Source organism: Balaenoptera musculus, chromosome 1 (genome assembly GCF_009873245.2).
Source record: "Balaenoptera musculus isolate JJ_BM4_2016_0621 chromosome 1, mBalMus1.pri.v3, whole genome shotgun sequence".
Taxonomy (NCBI): domain Eukaryota; kingdom Metazoa; phylum Chordata; class Mammalia; order Artiodactyla; family Balaenopteridae; genus Balaenoptera; species Balaenoptera musculus.
The window spans coordinates 37,877,674-37,892,409 of record NC_045785.1 but is presented as its reverse complement, the minus strand read 5'-3'; the positions used below and the strand labels follow the sequence as shown (position 1 = coordinate 37,892,409).

The window sequence follows — 14,736 nt, the reverse complement described above, 5'->3', positions numbered from 1 at the left end:
TTGTAAATTGCTGGTGGGAATGTTAAAATGATACACCCACTGTGGAAAACAGTTTGACAATTCCTCAAAAACTTAAACATAGAATGATCATATGATCCAACAATTCCACTCGTGTATATAGAAACAAAAAATTGAAAAACAGGTGTACAAACAGAAACTTGTACACAAATGTTCATAGGGGTACTACCACAATCACCAAAAGGTAGAAACAACCCAAATGCCCATCAGTTGATGACTGAATAAACCAAATGTGGTATATCCATATAATGGAATATTACTCAGCCATAAAAAGGAATGACATACTGATATATGCTACAATATGGATGAATCTCAAAAACATTATGTTAAGTAAAAGAAGCCAGACATAAAAGGCCATGTATTGTATGATTCCCTTTATATGAAATGTTCACAGTTCACAGAGACAGAAAACAGATTAGTGGTTGCCAGGGACTGGGGGAAGGAGGAAATATTCTGGAACAAGATAGTGGTGATGGTTATACATTTGAATGTACTGAATGTCACTAATCGTAAATTGTATGTTAAGTGTATTTTACCACAATTTAAGAAGTCAAAGCACATGTAGAGGTAGGGTGTCTAGGGCCACACTTCCTTCCAGGAGCCTATTCAAGTGAAAATAGCTGAGACTCAGTCGCCTTCCTCTCTGGCTTCCCTTGGCTTCCTTCTGGCTTTTTTCTCTTCCACATGGCTGGGCGGACAAACTGAGAAATGCCTACAGAAGGCTATCACTAGCCACCAAGACCTGAAAGAGTGTGGGGGTTGCCAGAGACTAGCTCTACCACAGACGGAGGAAAACAAGCTTTTCCAGACCTCCTAGGTATTCTTGCAAAAAGGCCTTTACATGCATTCAAAACGGTTATTACCCAAAACTCTGTGGGCCTATAAGGAATGAAGGTTCTAGGTGGTCTATACCCAGAATAATAGGATTTCTACATAGTTCTAGCTGAGGACCATATTAGGGTTTGAGGGCTATGGCAAGGACTAGCTAGATGTTGACCAAACATGATTCACCTTCCTGCTGGGCACAAGCTATGGCCCTATGATTGAATTCTGGCAACAGAATATGGGTGGAAGTGATTAAGCCATTTCCAGGTCTGCCCATCAACAACTCCCACAGGATTCCCCCACTTGCCTCAGGTGACCTGGGAAGCCATGTGTAGAAAATGGTAGAGCCTCCATTAGTCTAGGTTCTTTTGAATGTATTTTTTACAGCAACTAATGTTCTTAAATATAAAAGACTACTGGGTCTTCCCTGGTGATCCAGTGGGTAAGACTCTGCACTCCCAATGCAGGGGGCCCAGGTTCGACCCCCGGTTGGGGAACTAGATCCCAAATGCATGCTGCAACTAAGAGTTCGCATGCCGCAGCTAAGAAGTCCGCATGCCACAACTGAGAAGTGCGCATGCCGCAACTAAAAAAAAGAAAAAAAAGATCCTGCATGCTGCAATGAAGATCCCCCGTGCCGCAACTAAGACCCAGCATAGCCTAAACAAATAAATAAATATTAAAATATATATATAGAGAGAGAGAGAGAGAGAAGACTACTAGCATGAGAGCTAGTAGTAAAATGTCCCATTCTCTTACTGGTCAAAGGGAGGACTCAGATTTCCTGGGGTCACCTAAAAAAAAATCATCTTGGTAACACCCTTTTGAAACAACTTAAGGACTTTTAAAAAATTAATACCAACTTTTTTTTTTTTTTTGGCTGTACCGCGCACCTTGCAGGATCTTAGTTCCCCAACCAGGGATTGAAACTGGGCCCGTGGCAGTGAAAGCACAGAGTCCTAACCACTGGAATGTCAGGGAATTCCCAATGCCAACTATTTTTAAACTCTTTTGTCTTTAAAATATTCTTGAAGATCTCAAATAGTCATGAAAATTAGAAGGCCAGACAGTACTATATTACCTCTGCTTTGCTGAAATACAGGCAGAGAAACTATGTGGCTTGTTAACCTCCCAACAAATTAAAGGTTAAAGGATTTGTGCATCTGCTACCCAGGTTCACTCTTAGAAAGTATTTTGTTACATTAAAGTTGGTACAACTAAAACGATATTACAGAATTTTAAAATGCGGTTTCCTTGGCCTGAATTTGCTCTTAATTATGTTCTAAAATCTAGGGAGACTATAATATCTTCTAAGCCAGTTACTTAAGAAAGAAATCCATAAAAGTTTCCCTAAAGGGAAAAACGCACAAATTAAAGCCATCTTTGCAAGCTGAACAAAGTAAAAGAAGAGTTCAATAACACCAACAAATCAAAGGTCAAGACATACCTTTTTCTTATATTTCTTTATAAAACCAGATGAGAACACAGAAAAATATGAACTCTATATTCACACATTCTATGCACTTACCCTAAAAATATAATAATTAACCATTATTGAGCACTCACTGGTATCAGGCTTTGTAATAAGTGTTTTACGTGGATTAATTTATTAAATCCTAACAATAACCCTATGAAATTGGTAATGATAGTATGTCCATTACATATATATGGGATAAGTAAGGCTTAAAGAACTTAAGTAACTTGCATCAGTCATAGAGCTGGAATCTGAGGTCAGAGAATGACTTAATCACTATACATTCACTCAAGAAATATTTATTTAGTACCTCCTATATACAATTCTAGAAGCTGGAGATACAGCAGTAAGGAAAAACCAACCCAAATTCCTACCCTCATGAACCATATATTCTAATGTGTGAGAATGACAATAAATAACAAATATGTGACAGTAACAGGTGAATAAAGGACATGAATAAAAAGAGGGGAAGGGAATGACTAAGAGTGCTACTTTAAAAAGGCTGGTCAGGCTTCCCTGGGGGCGCAGTGGTTAAGAATCCGCCCGCCAATGCAGGGGAAACGGGTTCGAGTCCTGCTCCGGGAAGATCCCACATGCCACGGAGCAACTAAGTCTGTGCGCCACAACTACTGAGCCCGCTCGCCTAGAGCCCGTGCTCTGCAACAAGAGAAGCCACCACGATGAGAAGCCCACACACCGCCACGAAGAGTAGCCCCCGCTTGCCGCAACTAGAGAAAGCCTGCATGCAGCAATGAAGACCCAACGCAGCCAAAAATAAATAAAATAAACAAATTTATTTTAAAAATAAAAATAAAAATAATAAAAAAGCTGGTCAAGGAAGGCCCCTATCTGAACAGAGACCTAAATGAAACGAGGAAGCCAGTCATATAAATATATCCAGAAAAAGAACACCTCAGGTAGAGAAAACTACCAAGTATAGAAGTCCTCAAATAATAATTTTTAAAATGTCCTCATGCAGGAGCATGCTTAATATATTTGGAGACCATCAAGGCAGCCAGTGTGAACAGAGCTCAGTAACAAGAGGAGTAGGAGGAAATGAGGTTAGAGAAGGCCAAGAGGCAGATCATGTAGACTCTTAAGTACAAAGCAAGCACCTTCCATTTTGATCAACTGTGATGGAAAGCCACTTTTGAGTAGGGGATGGTAACAAACTTTGATTTTAGCTTTTACAGGATGATACCGATCTTGCTGTGTGCAAATTCTCATGGGGGCGGAGGGGAGAGGAGGTAAAAGAAAAGAATCAGGAAGACAGGTTTGGAGACTTTTATAGTAATCCAGATGAAAGACGATAGAGGCTAAGATTAGGGTAGTGATGGAGTTAGTGGGGAAAAGTCTCATGCAATTTGAATGTAGCACCAACCAGAACTGATGGGCTGAATGTGGAATATGAGGTTAAGAAAAGAATCAAAACCAACTTCCATGTTTTGCTCTAAGTAAATGAGTGAATGATAGTGCCATTTATTGACATGGGAAAGACTGGGGAAGAAGTGGAATGGGAAGTGAAAAACAGGGTTCAGCTTTGGACCCATTAAGTTTGAAAGGTCTATTAGCTACCCAAATAGAAATGTTACATACACAACTGAAAATAGGAGAGCTCAAAAGAAAGGTCAAGACTAGAGAAGTAAATGTGGGAATCAGCAGCACAGAGATGGAATGTAAAGTAATACAATCTGATGAGATTACATCAGGAGAGAGAATAGACTGCAAAAGCAGATTAAATACTGAACCCTCTCAAGCACCAGTGAGATTGGAAGAAAACCAAGACAGCATGGTCCCAGAAGCCAAATGATGGAATCATCAACCATGTCAAAAGCAACAGGTTGAGTGAGATGAAGACTGAAAACTGGCCACTGGGTTTGACCAATGATGACCTTGACATAAGTGTTTCAGTGGAATGACGGGAGGCTAAAGCCTGACTTGACTGGAATGGGTTCAAGAGGAGAGGAAATGAAAGAAGATATAGACAACTCTTTCAAGTAGTTTTGTTACAAAGAGGAGCACTCTCCTACTCACAATTATTTCGTATCCCTTGCTCTTTTGCCTGAATAACTGCAAGAGCCTCTTAACTGGTTCCACATACCCATTTAGTCAATGCTCACTAAAGTAGCCAAATAAGTGGGATTAAAATGAATGTTAGATCACGTGATTCTTATGCTCAAAACTCTCCAATGGTTTCTCATCTCGTTCAACATGAAAGTCAAAATCCTCAGAGCTGCCTGTAAGACCCTTACCAATCTGAAATTCTCCACAATTCAGCCCTCCTCTCCCCACCTTTCCCCTCTGAGTTCACCTACTACTCCTCCTCTTACTCACTCTACTCCAGGCACACTTGGCTTCTTGGTGTTCCTCAAACACAAATTTTAGAGCTGGAGGTATGCTTCTACCCCAAGGTGCTTCCTATTCCCTCTACCAAGTATACTCTTCCCCCCACATAATCTAAATACCTCAATCTCTTACATTCTTCAGGTCTTTACTCAAACATCTCATTCCAAAGAGATGCCTTTCCTGATAATGCTATTTAAGCCATAAAATCCCCCATCACTCTATATCCCCCTTCCCTGCTTTATTGTCGTCGTAGTATTTATCACCGTATAGCATACTACATATTTTACTTATTTCTTTTATTATCTGATTCCCTCTACTAGAATAGAAACTTTGAAAGCAGGGTTTCTCATCTGCCTTTTTCACTTCTATAATCCCAACAGTAACCAAAAAATTTAAAAAAAAAAAAAAAAAAACAGAACAAAAAAAACTTGTTGAATCCAAGGATGAATGAATGAGGGGGAATGCAGGGTTAATGAAGTTTTTTCAAGATGGAAAATATTGTAGCATGCTTGTATGTTGATGAGAATCATCAACAGAAAAAAAAAATTAATGATTCAGGAGTAGGAAAGAATAATTCCAAGAATAAAACTCTTATTTAGATGTAGGGGTTGGCCTTAGACGGGAAGAGGAACAGATTATCCATAGCAATAAGAGAGAGGGAAAAGAATGCGGGTACAGATATAGGTAGGTTGGGTGACTTGTAATGGGAGCTTGTAGGATTATCTTTGTTTTTTCTTCAGTGAAACAGGAAGCAAGGACATCAACTGAGAGTAAAGAGGACAAATAGAATGCTAGAAGTTTGAGGAGAACGATTAAACTATCATTTAAGAGTGAATGGAGGGAATTCCCTGGTGGTCCAGTGGTTAGGAATCCGCGCTCTCACTGCTGAGGGCCTGGGTTCAATCCCTGGTCCGGGAACTAAGATCCCACAAGCCATGTGGCACTGCCAAAAAAAAAAGTGAACGGACTAGGGAATGTCATAGGATTGACTGTCATTGCTGAAAGACTCCTTAGCTTCATGATCACAAATTTAGATGTCAGCATCGTTGTGTTTTTCTCCAGCCACATTCAGCTGCCTAGACACAAGTGCAGAATAGGCAGAGTTGGTTTAATCATGGCTGGAATTTTCTCAAGCAGGTATGATAGAAGGTACTGAAGGTACCCGCATAGGAGTAATTATGATAGCCCATGAAATGTTAAGTTGGACAAGGAGGAAAGTAGAGGCATGAGGTGACTGACAATGAAAAGGTAGTTTGGACTTCCCTGCTGGCTCAGTGGTTAAGAATCCACCTGCCAATGCAGGGGACACGGGTTCAAGCCCTGGTCTGGGAAGATCCCACGTGCCACGGAGCAACTAAGCCCATGCGCCACAACTACTGAGCCTGCGCGCTAGAGCCCACAAGCCACAACGACTGAGCCCCCATGCCACAACTACTGAAGCCCACCTAGAACCCATACTCCGCAACAAGAGAAGCCACCGCAAAGAGAAACCCGTGCACCACAGTGAAGAGTAGCCCCTGCTCGCTGCAACTAGAGAAAGCCCGCATGCAGCAACGAAGACCCAATGCAGCCATAAATAAATAAATAAATAAATTTATTTTTTAAAAAAAATCAACAGACCAGAGGTTCCAAAGAGTTTGAACAATTTGGGGAGAGGAAATCCTAAAATGAATGTGAGCTAGAGAAACAGAAGATGATGTGAAGGTCAGAGTCTGGCAAGCTCAAAACTAAGATTTTAGAGGCGGAACAATTCTTGGTAAAGATGAAAAGTACCTAATGAATATGCAAGTAAGAGGCTCAGGTTGATGTCAATTTTCCCCATCAATTATTCACTGTACTTCCACTGTACACATGGCTGTAGTGCAGAGAAGAGAAAAGAGTTTGGGAGTTAACAATGAGGTACAACAAAAAGGTGGTCAACTATGTCTGACTAACAATGCATTTTTTTTTTTTATTTTTTTTATTTTTGGGTGTGTTGGGTCTTCGTTTCTGTGCGAGGGCTTTCTCTAGTTGCGGCAAGCGGGGGCCACTCTTCATCGCGGTGCGCGGGCCTCTCTCTATCGCGGCCTCTCTTGTTGGGAGCACAGGCTCCAGATGCGCAGGCTCAGTAGTTGTGGCTCACGGGCCCAGTTGCTCCGCGGCATGTGGGATCCTCCCGGACCAGGGCTCGAACCCGTGTCCCCTGCGTTGGCAGGCAGATTCTCAACCACTGCGCCACCAGGGAAGCCCAATGCATTTTGTGTAAGTCCTTACTGCCAATAACGTCTAGTCTCTGCTCTCCCTTGAGGACTTTTTCCTCTTCCCCCAGGGCTAGCCCTTGACCCAACAACCTGGTTTTCAAAACTCTTTGGAACCCCAAGTATGTATATAATGAAGAAAAACAACCAATACCTGCTGATAAAAAGTAATAATTACCAAGGTACCATAGGGATTTTATCAAGAAAGTACAAAGCTAGGTGGCAAATTTAGCAGAGAATCATAAGCAGCTAAGACCAGCAATAAAGGAGGCATAATGATTGCAATATTAAGCTGCCTCTCACAGTCCTGATCATAGGTCACCATGAATAACTGGGGTGGAAAAAGCTTTTAGGTTGATCTTAGGCTAAGGGCATCCAGTAAAACAAAGATGGGAAAAATCTGGAGGCAGATGTGTCCTACCCTCATCAGGAAACACTGTCCAACCTGCTTCAACCATCCCAGGCTCTCTGCTCCCAGTACCTCTGACGAAATCAAATCTTCCAAAGGTAACAGGTTTTCAGGAGCTGGCCCTTATTCATATTACTTCTGGACAAGAGGGGAGGGAGAGCTAATAAACATTCTGTATTGAGGGACTTCCCTGGTGGTCCAGTGAATAAGACTCCACGCTCCCAATGCAGGGAGCCCGGGTTCGATCCCTGGTCGGGGAACCAGATTCCACATGCACACCACAATAAGCGTCCGCATGCCACAACTAAGAGTCCACATGCCGCAACTAAGAAGCCCACGTGTGGCAACTAAGAAGCTCGCGTGCGGCAACTAAGAAGCCCATGTGTAGCAACTAAGGGCCCACATGCTGCAACTAAATATCCCACGTGCCCCAACTAAGACCCAGCACAGCCTAACTAAATAAATAGATATTCTGTATTGAAAACTCAGAAAAATTCTCAAATGCCCATGTCTCAATCACCATGTCCTACATTGTATCCTTCACACAGCTGCCAGAGTAATCCAGCTAAAAAACAAGAAAGACCACCCTGCTTCCCTACTTACTATCTTTTTACATAATACTAAAGACCATCTACAATCTAGGCTCCTTTAGTCTCTTAACTCATCATCTATGGCTTCAAGTTCAACTTCCAACAATACTAAATTGATTACAGTTCCCTACACAATATATGCAGCTTCCCCTCTGTATGTTTTCTGCCCCATGCTTTTGCCCGTATACTAACATTATAGTGCAGAATAAAGAGAAGATACTGATTTCCATGAAAATAATTTTGAAAATTCCTTAATGGTGCCAAGAGAATTCAAAATTCAAAATATTTGAATCTTTTTCTATTCATTCAGTCCACAAATAATTCATTCAGTCAACAAATAATTACTTAACACCTATTATGACAAAGCCCTTGACTATGCATTATGATAGATAAAATGATGATATAGTTCCTACCCTCAATAATTTACAACTTAAAAGCAGATACGAAATAATACAAAATGAACACAGAAGGATAGAAGTTCTATTTACTACAGCCCAATCATGGAAAACAACTTCACAGAACAGTTTCTGTGGCATGAGTTAGGCCTGGAAGCTTGAGTAGAATTTTAATGGGCAAAGACAGAGAAGAAAGAGCTTTTCAGATGGATGATTAATTAAAATAAATATATGGGGACTTCCCTGGTGGCACAGTGGTTAAGAATCCGCCTGCCAATGCAGGGGACACAGGTTCGATCCCTGGTCCAGGAAGATCCCACATGCCATGGAGCAACTAAGCCCACGCACCACAACTACTCAGCCTGAGTTCTAGAGCCCGCAAGCCACAACTACTGAGCCTGTGTGCCACAACCACTGAAGCCCATGCGCCTAGAGCCCATGTTCTACAACAAGAGAAGCCACCACAATGAGAACCACGTGCACTGCAACGAAGAGTAGCCCCCGCTTGCTGCAACTAGAGAAAGCCCACACGCAGCAACGAAGACCCAACACAGCCAAAAATAAATAAATTAAATAAATAAATTTTAAAAATATATATACATATGAAAATGCCTAAGCAGTAAACAAATATTTACTGAATGCCCATTACGTACCAGTTAAAACACTAAAGGCTGGTATAATGATGAATAAGACAGCCTCTGAGGAGTTTTTTCTCTGATGAGAGACTGACAGCCAACCAGAATATTGCTGAGGAAATACATGTTTCAAGTGCCAGCACACATATCTATGTTTCTCATAAATATTCAGACTAATAACTATGTTTCAAATACCATACTAGGCCCTAGGTAAATGAAAGAGTCTGGGCCTCAAAGAACTTACTTATGAGAGAGATAAACTATTTCAATAATGTATGCTACAATGGAGACAAAGCAAAGTCTTAGGAACCAAGAGAAGGGGCCTCTAACTCTGATTCTAATAAAAAGTGATAAGTATCAAGTAGACCTTGAATGCCAAGGTCTTCAAACTTTATTCTATGGTATCAAGAAGCTAATGAAAGTTTCTGAAGATAAAGCAATAAAATGATCATTTAACAAATACTTACCTATCACTGGAACTCAAGCAGGCAAGGAGTTCCAATCTTTTTTTAATTAGAATGCAGAATAAATCAGAGGTTAAAAGACTAAAAACAGAGTAAATGCAGTTAAGATTTACAACAACCAAGACAAAAGTTTATAAATGCTGGATTAAGGTGATGACAGTGAGAACAAAGATTCCAAAGATGTTATGAAGACAGAATCAGCAGAATCTGGATAAGGGGGTCAAGGGAGAGGGAAAAGTCAAAGACCATGGATATAATTTCAAGTTGATGACAAGAAAAAGGAAAGACACGGGGAGACCACATTTCAAAGGAGAAATAATGGATTCTATTTCAATGATACAGTAAGCCACTGAGCTAGAGATCCAAGTTCTGCATCCTGTTCAGAAATTATTCCTAAATACCAGCATGGTATAACATATAACAAGCACTATTCTATATCATGAGAAACGGAGAACAAAGTCATTTGTGAAAGGTAGATGCTTGGTGATCAGCTAGGTTCTTATTCCCTGAATGAATGGAATAATCCATCCAGCCTCATAACACACGAAACCGAAATTTTTAACTTTTTAACATCAAATAATTTCTAGTTATGGACTTTCAAGGACACTATCAGTTTATGAAAATCACAACTGTTAAGATCACAAATGCCGAGAGTCTAATGTGGAAAATATTAAGCCCAGAAATAGAAATGTAGAGCTAAGGAAAGAGGTCAGGCCTAGAGACTCAGATCACTCTACAAGGAGGTTCTGTGACACAATACTATGAACAAAGAGAACTACAGACCCTATTATACATCCTAAGCACGTGCCACAAATAGGGTAAGCCTGCTAAAAAACAAAGTACAATTAAGAAAAAAGCTGGGAATTCCCTGGCAGTCCGGTGGTTAGGACTTGGTGCTTTCACTGTGGGGGTCCGGGTTCAATCCCTAGTGGGGGAACTAAGATCCCCCAGGCCGCACAGTGTGGCCAAAAAGAAAAAAGCTAAGGACAGAGGACATATCCTCAAGGAACATACTGGGGACAGAGATAGAAAACAGTATAAGACATCCAAGAAGCAGTCAGAGTAACAAGAGTAGAATGGACATTATGACAAAAGAGAAGAATATATCAAGAAGGAACACATGCAAAAATTAATCAAAAGAAAGCTGAGGTAGTCGTACTAATATCAGATAAAAGACACTTTAAAAACGCATAATTGGAGTATAAAAGCTCACTATAAAATAACCAACGTTTATTTCACCAGAAACGTTTAACAATTGTATTGTACACTTGAATGCACCTAATAAAGAGAAAAAAAAAACAAAAAAACAAAAAAAAAGAAGGAACACATGGTCAAGAGTGACAAATAGTTCACAGAGGTCAGAGAGGATGAGGAATGGGGGAAGGCTATCATATTTAATCATTTAAAGGTCCCTGGGACTGCTGCATCTCTCTGTGTAATTCACAATGAAAACTTTTCACAAATAGCCATACTTTTTTTTTTTTTTTTTTTAATTTTTGGCTGCACGGGCTTTCTCCAGTTGCGGCGAGCGGGGTCTACTCTTCCTTGCGGTGTGCAGGCTTCTCATTGCGGTGGCTTCTCTTGTTGCGGAGCATGGGCTCTAGGCGCACGGGATTCAGTAGTTGTGGCACACGGGCTTAGTTGCTCCACGGTATGTGGGATCTTCCCAGACCAGGTCTCAAACCTGTGTCCCCTGCACTGGCAGGTGATTCTTAACCACTGCACCACCAGGGAAGCCCCAACACACATTATTTTTTAATTAAAAAAAAAAGGAAATGTTTTAGTATCCATCATGGTATAATCACACAATGGAAAATTACACAGCAATGAAAAAGAACAAGCTTTTTCTAAAAGCAACAACATAGATGAATCTCACAGGCATAATTTGAATGAAAGAATCTAGTCACAAAAGAGTACAAACTGTACGATTCCATTTACATGAAGTTCAGAAGAGGCAAAACTAATCCATGGTGATAGAGTTTGGGAGAGTGGTTACCTCTGGAGAAGGGTAATACCTGGGAGAAAGCACAAAGGAACACTCTAGGTTACTGGAAATGTTCTACATCCTGATCTGAGGAGTGGTCACATAGGTGTATTCATTCTGTAAAAATTCATGGGCTGAACGAACCTTTAATTTGCACACTGTAGATAAGTCACATCTCAATTAAAAAGTAAATAAACAAACACACAAAGTTACTGGTGACCCTGAAGACAACACTTTGGAGGAATTTATGTGTAGAAGCCAAATCATAATATGAGGAATGTATACAAGGTGAAGAAGCTGAGACAGTGAATACAAACTCATTTTTCAAGACGGTTGCTGGTAAAGCAAAAATGAGATTACAAAGTAGCTTAAGTAGGTTACAAAACTCAGGGAAATCACGTTGTTTTGTTTTTATTTGAGGTATAAGACAAAGAGAAAATAACATACATAACAAGGGCCTACAGCAGATGAGAGGGAATGAAATCAAGAACATAGAGGGATTAGCCTTGGAAAAGATGAATACTTCCTTCTTTGAGATTTAAAAGATGAGAGAACACAGAAATCCTGAGATAGAGAAGAGGGAGAAATCAAGTTACCTTGAACTCTTTAGTGAAGCATGTGATAAGGTCAATTAGACCAGGTAAATTGAGTCAGGAAAGGATCTGGGCTTTAAGTACATTTTTAAATGTTTCAAATAGGAACTGCAGAGAATATAAAAGACAAGGATGAAGGGGGAAATTACAGTAAGAGGACAATGCTCAGTGGCCTGAAAGCAAGGGCAGAAATGGCACAGTCTACTCAGGACTGGGTGGAGAATACAAGATAAAAAAACAAAAGGAGGGGGGCTTCCCTGGTGGCACAGTGGTTGAGAATCTGCCTGCTGATGCAGGGGACACGGGTTCGAGGCCTGGTCTGGGAAAATCCCACATGCCACGGAGCAGCTATGCCCGTGCACCACAACTACTGAGCCCACGTGCCACAACTACTGAAGCCCCCACGCCTAGAGCCCGTGCTCCTCAACAAGAGGAGCCATTGCAATGAGAAGCCCGCGCACCGCAACAAAGAGAAGCCCCCCCTCAGCAACGAGAGAAAGCCCACGCACAGCAAGGAAGACCCAACGCAGCCAAAAATAAATAAATTAAATAAATGAATTAAAAAAAAAAAAGGAGGGAAAAGTCCAAGGGCTAACATGTGCATCACTGAAACTGTATAATAAAGAATGATGTCAAAGGAAAATACTTATTTAACATACAGGAAAGAGGCAGGAGACCTAACAGAACTCTTCAAAGGTCCAAAGATGAAGTCACTAGGGTCTAGAGTAGAGTGTGCAAAAGGGAAGCTGTCACTAGAGTTCATTACTACAGAACATTTTTCTGTAACTCCCACAAGATCAAGAACCACATACTCTCCTTTCACTGAACTTCCTACAGCTACTAGTGACAACTTCTCCTCCCTGATAAAACTGACCTTTATCCCCTACTTCTAAATACACCTACACTTGATTAATAAATTATATAAACATATCCTTTCCATTCAGAAACTCCATGAACTTTTTACACTTCTGTGTTCTCCCACTAAGGTGTTTTCAGTGGTACACTCCTAGAAGGCAGAGACTATATCCACGAATTCTCTGTTCACAGTATTGGGTTTGGGATTACACACATGCATCCCCAAAGCACATGTTTTAAAAAGTGCTTTCTCGTGAAATGAATCGTTACTGGAGAGAAACTTTAACAATGATTCGGAACATATTCCTACAAGGCTATAACGACGGCCAAATCAGAGAATGCTTAGGAATGACACCCAACAAAACCTCTAGAAAGTAGGATAACATTTACTATATTATTGACTGTCCCTACCTTACACTATTTGCCCTTCTGGATAATTCCTCCATACCCCTTTGGTAAGCCTATTCTTTGCATTTCATTTACTCCCAGCCCACATTCTAGCGTCCCTTCTTCCCATCCAGAACCCCTAACCTCAAACGCCCCACAGGACCATTTTTCATCCCTACTCCCTCATTTCCTATTCAACCCCAGACCATCACTTCCATCCACTTCTCCACTCCCCATTTTTCTGCCTCTCCAGACCTCCCATTCCTTCTGCCGAACTATATTCAGTCCCCACCCCTTCAACGCCCCAGCCCAAGTCTTCCCGCCTGAGATCGCCCTCCCCCATCGCTCCCTTTCAGGCTCCCCCTCCCCATCCCTTCCCTCCGAGACCCCGGCCAGCGCTACCTGCTCCCTGACTTCGGGCCCTGCGGGCCCCGCCCGCTCCTCCAGTAGCTGCCTCCTGGGCGGCGCTCGCCGGCGCGAGGGCAGGGGCTGGGGCAGCTCCGCTGCCCGCTGAGCCCCATCCTCCCGGCAGGCGGCCGGCGGCGGCGGCGGCAGCTGCGGTCGGTCGCGGCAGCGGCTCCGCTTCATATCTGCGGCTGGGCCCTGGGCGTCAGCGCAGCGACTGTCCCGGCCCCGCACGGCCCCGGGCCGCGGCGCTACCGCGCCAACCACCGCCCGCGGCCACCATGGCCCGGCGGGCGCCCGAAGCCACCGACCCCAGCCAGCAGCTCCTCTGCGCTTTCTGGGGCCTCAAGAGCCGCGGCCTCCTCGGCGCTCCTTACGGAGGCGGCAGCATCGCCGCAGCGTCGTCTTCTCCCACCCGGTACACGCTCGGCCGGCCACCGGCCGCCGCCGCCTCCACCGCCGCAGCTGGCTGCACAGCCAGCCGCCAACCGCTTGCCTGTAGCCCGGCCCCGCCCCTCCCTTCCCTTCGCGCGCGCGCACCGGGAGCCCGCCTGCCACCTCTGGCCGCGCGCCGCCTCCCGCGCACGCGCCAGCGAACGGTCGCGAGAGACCCGCCCTTGGCCCCACCGCGTGGTGGGGGTGGGAGGGGGCGGAGAGCGGAAGGGGGCGGGGCCCCGACGCGCCTGCTGCGGCCGTGGAAGCTCCTTGATTCGTTCATTCATGCATCCATTCATGAAATTGTGTGTCTGGCCAAGCTAAGTGGTGGGGATACAAAAATGAATTACAACTGATCAGCGTCCTCAAGGAAGTAGGTGGAGAGGGACCAGGAGCAGCAAGGAGACAAAATAGACAACCAGTAAACAGAACACTAATGCCTGCCTTTTTGTTGAGCACCTTCCAACCTACCGTCAACTGATCTTCACATCACACTTTGAAGGCAGGTCTGCTCATTCTCCTGTTACAGATAAGAGGACCGACGGGAAGTAATATGCCCAGGTCACTGAGCAAACTAGACAGGACTCAAATTCTGGCTTTTCTGCCCCTTTCCACTGTTTCCTGTTGCTCCCAGAAAGTAAGACAGGGTGTGGAAAGTCCTATAAAAGAGGAAGAAGTGATGGA

General features: G+C 43.0%; 1 protein-coding gene across 6 annotated transcripts in view; it reads right to left on the bottom strand.

Annotated features, from left to right (window-relative positions):
• MAST2 (microtubule associated serine/threonine kinase 2) overlaps positions 1–14,119 on the bottom strand; it is a 210,179-nt gene extending 196,060 nt beyond the window's left edge. For 4 of the 6 annotated variants that reach the window (XM_036857653.1, XM_036857668.1, XM_036857658.1 and 1 more), the window contains exon 1: positions 13,615–14,119. In XM_036857653.1, coding sequence (XP_036713548.1) covers positions 13,615–13,800 — 186 coding nt within the window. In that variant the 5' untranslated portion in view covers positions 13,801–14,119. The remainder of the gene's footprint in view (positions 1–13,614) is intronic. The other 2 variants (XM_036857672.1, XM_036857675.1) reach the window with 1 other exon arrangement.
• Between the last annotated feature and the right edge of the window lie 617 nt (positions 14,120–14,736).